The sequence below is a fragment of the Pectinophora gossypiella genome, chromosome 21, assembly GCF_024362695.1.
Source record: "Pectinophora gossypiella chromosome 21, ilPecGoss1.1, whole genome shotgun sequence".
Taxonomy (NCBI): Eukaryota; Metazoa; Arthropoda; class Insecta; order Lepidoptera; family Gelechiidae; genus Pectinophora; species Pectinophora gossypiella.
In genome coordinates, this window is record NC_065424.1 from 5,884,024 (window position 1) to 5,896,165 (window position 12,142).

General features: G+C 38.0%; 1 protein-coding gene across 1 annotated transcript; it reads left to right on the forward strand.

Annotated features, from left to right (window-relative positions):
* Positions 1–395: 395 nt before the first annotated feature.
* On the forward strand, positions 396–11,629 carry LOC126376543 (trafficking protein particle complex subunit 12). The gene is made up of 11 exons (XM_050024008.1): positions 396–598; positions 688–950; positions 1,095–1,175; positions 2,483–2,563; positions 3,073–3,253; positions 5,316–5,473; positions 6,412–6,555; positions 7,421–7,564; positions 8,142–8,308; positions 9,149–9,272; positions 10,021–11,629. The coding sequence occupies exons 1-11, from the start codon at positions 469–471 to the stop codon at positions 10,267–10,269; spliced, it is 1,722 nt and encodes a 573-aa protein (XP_049879965.1). The 5' UTR covers positions 396–468; the 3' UTR covers positions 10,270–11,629.
* Positions 11,630–12,142: the final 513 nt, after the last annotated feature.

Consider the following 12,142-nt stretch of genomic DNA (forward strand, 5'->3'; position numbering starts at 1 on the left):
TATTAACCAAATATTAACACATAAAATTTAAAAAGTCTAATAGTAGAACAACGTTGTGGTTTTTTGGCTTTCAACGGCATAATTATGAAATAAAATTATTTTTAATCCGAAAATATTATTACCATCAAGTGCGGTAATTTATATAAAATGGCTACACTTTTAAACTGCGTTCCAAGTTCTAATCAACGAGGTTCCGCTACAATTTTCAATTCGCACCATAATATGACGAAATGATACAAACAATACAGCATTTCAACAAATCTTAAATTGACATAGTTTCTCTATAGTTTTTCTAATTGTTTCAACTATAATTCAAGGCATTTAATTAATTAATGTATTCTTCGATAGAAATATTTAACAAACGAACGCATCATCTACTAGATGACAGCCGTCTGTCAAATGAATCCAAAATGACAGACGTGTGTCTTTTCTACTGATAACGCATAAATAAATAAATAATTCGGTAAAATGGATAACAAACCGTCGTTAAGTCAGTATTTCGCAGACTCTGAAGCGCCGCCCGCCTCCCAGTTTTTCGACGAGATCGGAACTGCACCATCCGACATGATACAAAGTGTTTACTTGGGCGACACAGAAGGTATATTTCCGTTGCATTTTTCTTAAATAACTCTTATAAGACACGCAATATTTCGATTGGGACGTCTATATAAACATTTAAACTTTCAGGTGCAAGTAATCCAACGACTACAGCTAACCTTTTTCCGCAAAATATGACTGCATCTTTTACGCAGCATCGAATAGCTCAAGAAGTTACGTTTTCTAACGTTCTGCCCACCGTGAGCGGTACCGCGTCGTTGCCGGCGGCTGCCCTGCCTGATCCATCAACATTCTTCGATACTATTGGCCCTGAGCCTCAAATTGGGCCTCCTAAGAGCGGTTTGGCTAGTCCAAACGTTCTTACCGAAGCTATGGATGGTCTGAGTGTCAAGGTACGACTTACTTTCTTATTTCGCAAAAAAAAACATATATAAATGTCTTCTGTAAAGCAAGATAATGCTCTGGAAAGCATAAAATATATAGATCAAAATAAAAAAGAATCTGAAACTTTCAAAAATAATTTTATTAACTTTTAGAACCAGCCAGTAGACAAAGAAGCTGATAGAAGAAGAGATGCGTGGCTGCCTAATGAGGAAGCTAAGAAGACTTTAATGAAGGTAGGTGGAACATGATCTTGTCTCTTTTTATTCTTTATTTAACTGATATGCTGTATGGTCGTAAGGCCCAAAGTCCTTTTAAAATCCAAATCCCATTGTTTAACTATTGCGTCTGGAAATCCGGGCCTTACGAGGATATAGGCCGATTGCTTAGAAAAATCAATTAAAAAAAACACAAATGCACCCTCTTTTAGTAACATTGCATCTATGAAGCAAGATATGAAGTACCTACTCAGTGGAATAGAGCTAATATGGTGCTGATTCTGGCAGACACAAACATAATTATTCTTCACTTGTTCATCCTCTTAGTAAAAGGCAAAGTTGTGCAGCCAAACACAAACTGATTTTAGTCTTAAATTGACAGTTCTTGACAAATTCTTATTATTATTGTTCTTGACTTGACAGTTCTTATTCAATGTTTGTATGTGTGCAATAATGTATATTTTTATGTAATTTTGAATTTTATTCTAAAAATAATGGTTCTCTTCACTATTTTTACAGAAAAAAACAGTCAAATTCTTGATTAATGGTTTTTGAATTAATATACCCTCACTGATACTTCTTACCCCTCCAGGTGATTGAGGGGAAGCCTGGGCCCAGCATTGGGACATATATAGACTGTACAAATTATAATTGTCTGCCAAAATCAGTAGCAATGCCAATATGACATCTGCTAGACTAGGTATATAAGAAAAGAGAAGAAATAAATATTTATTTGGCATAACATAAATTAATATTACTTACTTCTCTCTCTCTCTATTTAAGAGCTGCGCTCTTGACGGTGGAGTAATCGCCATTCCTCTCTTCTTCCCTCCAAAACCTTCACCTCCCGATACGACACAACCTGCACCTACTCTTTTATTTGTTTCATAAATGTTATCCTAGGTCTACCCCTTCCTCTCTTCCCTTCAATTTTTCCTTCTATAATGTTTGTTATAAATGAATCGTGTCGTATCAGGCACTTACTTAGAGGTAATTAAATTACTTATTAATTATTATACTTACTGCTGAAATGGCTTCAGCTCAGCAAATGTCACAGCCTAGATATAGCTAGACTATGTCCCGTATTTCTAAACTGCTCTTATCTCTGAGATATATTTTGAATAAGCTCTTAAGATGATATTCTTATTAATAAACGGAACTTAAGTGCGCGTTTAGGGTTCCGATATCAATTTAGTGACGCCGTATTATGATGCTGATTTTCAGCTGTAGATTCAAGATAGGTAGGAAAGGATCTATCATCATTTTTTGAGTTTAATTAGTGGCATCATAAATTGCAATATATCTATTTCTTCACTTATCCACAGGCCCAATCTTCTCCGAAAGGCTCCTTCTTCCCTGAGAGAGAAGTGCTCACCATGCCAGGCATAGTTCTAGAAGAAGAATTGGTAAGTTTAATTTATTACAAACTGTTCATCTTTATTTTACATTACATTCACAGTATGTACACTGTGAACATTCCATGATCAAATTGAGATTGATTAAAAAATTGCCAGGCACAACTACTCTAAACAAAGTAACATAGTAGTAGTGTATAGTGACATGTTGTAAATATATATGTTGTTGAAGGTTTTACCTAAATAACCTTTTTTAATATGTTTCTTTTTTATGATGGCTTTTTTGTTAAAGGAAGCTAATTTTAAGTGTAAGGATCACAGAACAGGTTGATTTTTGTCATAAGGGATACTAAGTGGAATTCTGAGTTATGTTTCAAATACGTACATAAACTGACTATTTCCCACTGGGGTAAGCAGAGACTATAGAATTTCCAGATACACTTCTCTGTCTTTCTCCAATCAATCTGGTATCTCATAATGTTTAAAAACCTTGTTTTGTCAATGTTTTCGTGCTACTTAAGTGCCAAAAAATATTATAATTATAATTTGTGGCACTGCAGGCGGACGCCCTACAAGAAGTGGCAGTGAAGTACCTGGGCGTGAGCTCTGCCGGCAGCCGCGGAGTGGTCCGCGCGGAGCACGTGAGCCGCGACGACGCCGGGCTGCGCGAGCTGCTGCGCACCGGCTACCTGCGCGCCGCGGTCAACCACACGCACACGCTGCTCACGGCTGCGCAGCAAGGTACGATCTTCATTTATTTTATACAACACATACGCGGAAACTGCTTCATTCTAATTTTGAAAAGAGGGCAGGAAGTAATGCCTTACTTCCTTTTCAAAAATGGAATGAGTCACTTTTGAATAAAGAATAATATTATATATAGAACGATAACTCTCCATACCTCACCCCCTATGAGTCGAGTTTAGTGGGACGACGTGTGGACTGTGTCTCGCTCGCACTCGGTACACCGTAAGAATGAGATTTTTGTATGGAGTGTCTGGGAGTGGTATTACTGTCATACAAATAATAAAAATATCCCCCCCCCCCCCCGCTTTCTTAAATATTGTGACAACATGTCAAAAGACAAATAGGTTCGCGGCAAATTGTTACTAGTTGTATGAGGCGTGATGGACCTGTGGCTGTTTAAAAAAAATAACAATATATTTAAAAATGACAATCGCGCGCCTCTATTTAGTCACTCACTTACCAGTTAGTTAAGTCACTGTAGTTCTGTGGTACGCCTGTTTGCTTCTCAAACAGCGAGCGCTGGTTCGATCCTCTATACTGGAATTGCACCAATGAGTTATTAATTTATTTCAAGTGCAGTTTTAACTTTATATTTTTATATTTCTGTTCTCTTTAAATACATGTACGACTGGTGTATTGTTTGGAGTATCGGGGAGGGGCACACGGTACATATAGGTAAGAGCGATGTACTGCCGTGTCTACCGGGTGAGCTGCAATGTCCTACTACCCACACCATTATTTTTATTTTATTATGTTCTGTACTTTAATTGTTCTTGATGTATATAATGTTTTTGAACGTTGTATAAATTGATTGATGACAGGAAACCTAGCATCGAGACAAACCATTCCTGGTTTAGCGATGCTATGCGTCAAAACTGTATACTCAAAGTTTATCAAATAAATAAATAAATAAAAAAAAAAAAAACTAACAACTGGCTCGACCATTATAGTCGGCGATATGGCTCACCTATCACGTTGGTCTAACAGAAAGCTTGGTGAGGTGTGGGTACTTAATTTATCTTGCGATGGATGTACTCTGACTACCCCATATGGCAATGTAGTCGTGAGCTAATGTTATTTTTTTTAGTTGATTTATAAAGGCTACAATTCTCAAATGGCAGCCCTATCTCGATAAAAGTTTTTAAGTGTAACCAAGTATGTAACGGATAATTCATTTGCTTCAATCTTTTTACTAATTGAGAGCAAATTGTGTTAGTGAGTTTTAAAATCATACAGCGACATCTAGTTTGTCATAATAATGAAGCAATAATAAAAATAAAGTAGTAAGTTTTTGTGGGTAGTTATGATTTCTTTATATCGAAAAGTTTTGTGGGTGGATGTAAAATAATGACACTTTACAAGACATTTGCACAGTGTTTTGTTTTGTTTGCGAAAATGTTTTTTTTGTCGAATTGTGTAGTTATATTGAGTCAAATCAGTAACTTATTAGCCAACATAAAAATTATAAAACAAGAAATATGTACTGTGGAATTTGTATGAAAATATATACCGTGAAAATCGTGATATGATTACATATCAAACATATTCTTGCAGTTTTCTCACAGTGAAATAGAAAAAAAATGGTTTTTATTAACACATACATACATAAACTCACGCCTATTCCCACCGGGGTAAGCAGAGACTATGGAATTCCATTTGTATCAATCCTGACATACTTCTCTTGCTTCCTCATTCATCAATCGTTTCGTTTATTAGTTTTACATTTATATTAATTTAGTTATTTATGTATTACAATTTATTTTTGACCTTTTTTATGGGTACCTTTGGGCGGGGCTCGCTTTCGGGAGGGTTTTTTGACGTCCGATATGGTTGTCTATATAGTTTTGACGTATATTAGTGTAGGTATTTAAATTGACTGTTATAATATTTGTAACTATTATACTACCTAGGAAATTACCCATCCCAAAAAAATAATTTCAGAGGTTAAATATTTATCATTAAATAAAAGATAAATCCTAAAAATACGTAATAATATGAAAGATAACTTTTAAAAATGCTTTCAATAGTTGACCTGCGTATTTCCATGTCCTCGTAGGAGCAGGCCGCATGCACCGTCCATCGAAGCATACTCCTCGCACCCTGCAGCTGTGGCTCACCAGGTTTGCAGTCATGCTGCGGATCAGACTGCACGAGCCACTCCTGCAAGAGGCTGAAGCCTTCGGGGACTTTAGCAAGCCTGACATGTTCTATGAGGTATTTTGTTAAATTATATTCCATGATGATGATAATCTTCTTCCTCTTATCGTGTGGGTTGTGAGGTGGAATACCAACCCATTCAACCCTGGTGTCAGGGTTATTATTGAGCCGCCAAAGGCTCCTGGACATGCCTCATGTAACGACTACATACTTACATCAGTAAGTAGTAACCGGGACCAACGGCTTAACGTGACTTCCGAAGCACGGATCGTCTTACTTTCGGGCAATCAGGTGATCAGTCTGTAATGTCCTAACCAAACTAGGGATCACAAAGTGACTATTGTGATATGTCCCCACCGGGATCGAACCCGGGGCCTCCGGATCGTGAGTCCAACGCTCAACCACTGGACCACAGAGGCCGTCTGAATCAGAGAATAAGATTTTATTATAGTGTTAGTGACATCGTAACGAAAACTTTAAGGGATGATTCAGGCCATGATTCTGAGTTGATATCAAGTGGAATTTTCCGTCGCAAAAGTATGGAACGGAAAATAATTTAAATAAGCTCTAAAATTTTCATGACTTCTCCGACAGGAAATTCCACTTGATATCAACTCAGAATCATGGTCTGAATCATCCCCTTCAGTATTCGTTACAGTGTCACTAACACCCATACCTACTTGTATGGCTACTGTATGTACGTACTTGTATGGGGTGTAAGTGTCATCGTAACGAATACTGAGAGGGATGATTCAGCTGATTATTCTGAGTTAATATCAAGTGGAATTTTCCATCGCAAAAGTATAGAATTGAAAATAATTTAAAAAAACTAAAAAAATAACATGAATTTTGCGACGGAAAATTCCACTTGATATTAACTCAGAATCATGGTCTGAATCATCCCCCTTAGTATTCGTTACGATGTCACTAACACCCTGTAGAGTATTCGGGGTTTGATAGAAGTTGTCTTTTTAATATATTTCATCACATTTCAGTTCTACCCGGACTCGTTCGAGAATCGAACCGGGTCCCTTGTGCCGTTTTCCCTGCGCCTGTTAGTAGCTGAGCTGCCGGGGCATGTCGGCAAACCTGAGGAAGCTATCGACAGACTGTATGCTATGCTGGATATCATACACAAGGTACATATATGCTTTGTCCAAATAACGATTAACGGCCTCTGTGGTCCAGTGGTTGAGCGTTGAACTCACGATCCTCACGGCTACGAATCTCTCACAAAAATCACTTTATGATCCCTAGTTTGGTACATTACAGGCTGATCACCTGATTGTCCGAAAGTACGATGATCCGTGCTTCGGAAGCCACAGTTAAGTCGTTGGTTTTTTGTATGAAAACGCAACCTGTGACGTCATAGAAAAACGTGATAAAATGTCGCACTTGGTATTTCATTTTTCTTTATTAAAATTCATAAATAAGTTAAATAGAAAAAGGAAAACGGTTTTTGTCACCTTTAGATCTGTCTTTATTTAGTAATTAGAATTTATTTTATCTTTAACCTACGAAACTACCCAATTGGAGGTGTCCTTAGAAAAGGTTCCGTACAATCTACTTTGAACCGGCATGCGTGTATGAAACGATTGATGTATGTGGAGGAAGCTAGAGAAGTGTGTCAGGATTAAAGCAAATGGAATTCTAGTTTCTGTTTACCCCGGTGGGAAATAGGCGTGAGTTTAAGTACATACATAAACGGCCGCGGTTTTCCTTGCAACTACTTTTCTTCTGCTGTACGGTCACGAGCATTAATATGGTATACACTTTGGTACCATGTCACATTAACTTTTTTGACAAATTGAACTGTAAAGTCTTACTAAATGTCAAATATGTTTGTGCGACAGAGTCCTAAAGTGGGTACATCATATTGCTCATGACTGTACAGGTCATAAGAAACTGCAGTAGATTTAGGCGGATGAGACGTTCGACATAATATATATTATCAACTGAATAAAGATATTTTTGAGATTGAGGTAACTAGCTAATGACTTTTAGATGCTGAAGAACCTTCGAGAAGGCAAGACAGAAGATGGATCAGGGACAGTGTCCGAGCAAGATAAGGAGGAGTCTCTTCGGCTGTGGAGTGGTAGGGAGACCAGGGTACTGCATTCCATCGTCAACTGCGCTATTGCTTTGAAGGTATTAAATAGTTTACTCTTACCCGACGCGTGGTATAATAGACTAGTTATAATAGGTAGTCAAATCAGTTACGTTTTACTAAACGTCGAAACAACGAAAAACCACACTGTGAGTCATAAAAAAATGTGATAAAATGTCGGACTTATTATTACGTTTTTCTTTATTAAAATTCATAAATAAGTTAAATTTCTTTTTAATAAAAGAAAATGTTTTTCGTTAGTTTTACTCTCACTTTGAGGTCGCAGGTTCGAATCCCTGCATACGCCTAAACCAATGGTTTTCGAAATCATGTTTAGATCATAAATGATCATCACGTGCTCAGCGGTGAAGGAAAACAGCGTGAGGAAACCCGCATTGCCGACAAATGCATTTCGGAGGTATGTGACCTAACCTGTATTGGGCTAGTGTTCCCTTCGCGGGTTGGAAGGTCAGACAGGCAGCAGTCGCTTCTGTAAAAAACTGGACCTGTCAATTTTCAGGTTAGGTAAGTGGACGAAAAACAGGATAACGCTAGGGAGATGATGATGCACTCTAGAGGCCATAAACTAAGGAAGAAAATAAATTTAATTTATTCCAGGATTTCCGGCTAGCCGGTAAGATCTTAGTATCTGTACGACAGCAAGCGTCGACGCCCACACAACGCAGAGCGCTGTCCAGCGCCCTCTGTCGGCTGTGGCTGCTAGCTGGACACGTGAAGGCCGCCATGACATATTTGGAAGACGCCAAGGACTCCAGACAACATATGTAAGTATGTATAACAAATAGTGATGGAAGAAAAATTTACAATCGATTTTGAAGATCATTCGAAATTCGAATGATTTTTGCCCGAATTATTTCGTAATGAGGAGCTTTCCAATCGGCGCTCCCCAAAAACACGATAGATGGCGTTGTTAAGTTTTTTCTTCGTTTAACTTCTAATTTCATGGATAACTGACATAATTATGCATCTTTTATCTTTGTTTCGATGGGAAATACCCATGATGTATGTATGTTTACATAATACATGTAGGTATATTATTATAATTTTGATTAGTGGAGGTGTCAGGTGAAGTATTCTAGTCAACGCAGAGCTCTTAGTTGAGTACCTACCTACCTGTGTTTCACAAATAAATCAATTTGTATTTGTACTTTTACAACATTCAATAAAACATTCAAAAAAGTTGACGTATTTTAATTAAATATTATTATTTATTTGTGGTTGATGGAGGTATCTAACAAACACACAAGTATTCTAGTCAACGCAGAGCTCTTAGTTGAGTACTTCTACAACATCCAATAAAAAGTCAAAGAAGTTGGCGTATTTTAATTAAATATTATTATTTATTTGTGGTTGATGGAGGTATCTAACAAACACACAAGTATTCTAGTCAACGCAGAGCTCTTAGTTGAGTACTTCTACAACATCCAATAAAACGTCAAAGAAGTTGGCGTATTTTAATTAAATAATATTATTTATTTGTTTATGGTTGATGGAGGTCTCTAACAAACACACAAGTATTCTAGTCAACGCAGAGCTCTTAGTTGAGTACTTCTACAACATCAAATAAAACATTATTATTTATGTATATTTATTTATTATTCCAGCTGTCCGACGCCAGACGTGCGTGAATACGTGGACCTTGGTTTGATAGACATAGCGCACGGCAAGTATCAAGACGCGTACAACAACTTCGCGAGAGCTGCAGACCAGGAACCCACCAACATTATGGTAAGACTTACCACGATGGAGTGACGACTAAACACAGCTTGTATTTTCCGCTCTCCATTATTATATTTTTTTTTTACTTTTGATGGGTTTGCTCTTGGCCTCAGACTTGCCCGAAGGTATTGACGAGGCCTAAGATGGAGCGAGCTCATCCAGAAGGTGCCTGTTCACTCTGGCCTTGAAAGTCATCGCTAATTTAAGAGCCACGCTCTTGTCGGTGTAGCGTTCTGCATTCTTGTCTATCAAAGACCAATTCCTTCACCTCCTTATAAGACACGACGTTCGCCTTCTCTTTAATCTGTTCCATGTAAGCTCTTCATGGCCTTGAAAGTACCCGGGTTATATGCATTCGGAAATACAGAAGACGGCAGAGAGTTCCACTCCTTATATTATAACAAACCAAAAACTACCAATTCTCATTAGGTACCTATTTTTTTAGGCCTTATTACACCTACCTGTCCGACAGGCTAGATGCGTCAAGGTCACGCGTGGTTACCATGGTTACTCCCCATCAACTGCCGTTTGCCGATCAGGTCGTGTAGTCTAATAGTAAAGCGGGGAGTAACCATGGTAACCACGATCTTGAGCGAGATGGTGGGGAGTAACCATGGTAACCACCCGTGACCTTGATGCATCTAGCTTGTCGGTCAGGTAGGTGTAATAAGCCCTATCTATTACACTTTGAATGGTGTTTTTTTTTACATAATGAACGTCTCATTCTAATATACTACTACGTACATCCACTCCACAGGTAGCCAACAACCTGTCCGTCTGCCTGCTATACATGGGTCGTCTGAAGGAAGCCATCGCTGTACTCCAGAAGGCAATCCACTCGGACCCTGAGAGGGGCCTGAATGAGAGCCTCCTCATAAACCTCTGCACTCTATACGAACTGGAGTCCTCAAAAACCAATGAGAAGAAGATGAATTTACTACGAATGCTATGTAAATATAAAAGTGATACCATACCTAATGTTTTGGAATGTCTAAAGTTGAGTTAAGCTAATGTTTATGATAGGTGATTGAAGGGGGTCTAAAAAGCCACATCCAAACAATAAAAAAAACATCATCCCCCTAACATTATCCCGTTTTTCAGTGTCCGCTTACCCAACCTGAAGACTTGACAGGTCCGGTTGTTTACAAAAGCGACTGCCTGTCTGACCTTCCAACCCGCGATCCCCTAGCGAAACCAGCCCAATACATGTTAAATTAGGTTATTTACCTAAAAAACAATATTGCAATTTCACATTTGCGCATATTGTTTTTTTTAGCTGAATTGCTTCAATGTTGCCTATATTCCCCCCCCCCCCCCTTGAACGCGATACAATGCTAGAAATAGAGGCCAGTGTAAGACGATCAAAAGTCAATCTCATTTTTTCTGTAAATATTGTATTATTATTAAATATTGTTTCACCTATGAATATCTATATTTTTTTTCAATGAGGGACTATCCAGGCTAAAAATATAGATGGCGTTATACAGATTTAACGTGATACGGTCACGAGTACTAATATGTATACACTTTGAAACCATGTCACATTAACTTTTTTGACAAATAAAACCGTAAATGTGATTAAATGTCAAATACGATAGTGCGATAAGGTTCTAAAGTGGGTACATGTTATTGTTTATGACAGTATACAGTAATGTCTGACTGTATACATAAACTCACGCCTATTCCCACCGGGGTACGCAGAGACTACGGAATTCCATTTGCTTCGATCCTGACACACATTCAAAGGAAGCCATCGCTGTACTCCAGAAGGCAATCCACTCGGACCCTGAGAGGGGCCTGAATGAGAGCCTCCTCATAAACCTCTGCACTCTATACGAACTGGAGTCCTCAAAAACCAATGAGAAGAAGATGAATTTACTACGAATGCTATGTAAATATAAAAGTGATACCATACCTAATGTTTTGGAATGTCTAAAGTTGAGTTAAGCTAATGTTTATGATAGGTGATTAAAGGGGGTCTAAAAAGCCACATCCAAACAATAAAAAAAACATCATCCCCCTAACATTATCCCGTTTTTCAGTGTCCGCTTACCCAACCTGAAGACTTGACAGGTCCGGTTTTTTACAAAAGCTACTGCCTGTCTGACCTTCCAACCCGCGATCCCCTAGCGAAACCAGCCCAATACATGTTAAATTAGGTTATTTACCTAAAAAACAATATTGCAATTTCACATTTGCGCATATTGTTTTTTTTTAGCTGAATTGCTTCAATGTTGCCTATATATATCCCTCCCCCTTGAATGCGATACAATGCTAGAAATAGAGGCCAGTGTAAGACGATCAAAAGTCAATCTCATTTTTTCTGTAAATATTGAATTATTATTAAATATTGTTTCATCTATGAATATGTATATTTTTTTCAATGAGAGACTATCCAGGCTAAAAATATAGATGGCGTTATACAGATTTAACGTGATACGGTCACGAGTACTAATATGTATATTGTATACACTTTGAAACCATGTCACATTAACTTTTTTGACAAATAAAACCGTAAATGTGATTAAATGTCAAATACGATAGTGCGATAAGGTTCTAAAGTGGGTACATGTTATTGCTCATGACTGTACATACATAAACTCACGCCTTTTACCCACCGGGGTAAGCAGAGACTACGGAATTCCATTTGCTTCGATCCTGACACACTTCTCCTGCTTCCTCCACATTCAACAATCGTTTCATACACGCACGCCGGATCAGAGTAGATCGTACTGAACCAGAATAATAATGGATGGAAGATGTGTATGCGTGTGTGCCTGGGTGTATATGGGTCATCATTTATACCCAAAAACAAAGATAAAAAATGCATATGTCGGTTATGCATGAAATTAGGTTAAACTCTGTACAGAGCCATTTAT

Coding starts and splice junctions, on each gene's coding strand:
- LOC126376543 (XM_050024008.1), top strand. CDS start 469: ATGGATAACAAACCGTCGTTAAGTCAGTATTTCGCAGACTCTGAAGCG. Junction 7,565..8,141: donor ACTGCGCTATTGCTTTGAAG/GTATTAAATAGT, acceptor AATTTATTCCAG/GATTTCCGGCTAGCCGGTAA. Junction 8,309..9,148: donor AAGGACTCCAGACAACATAT/GTAAGTATGTAT, acceptor TTATTATTCCAG/CTGTCCGACGCCAGACGTGC.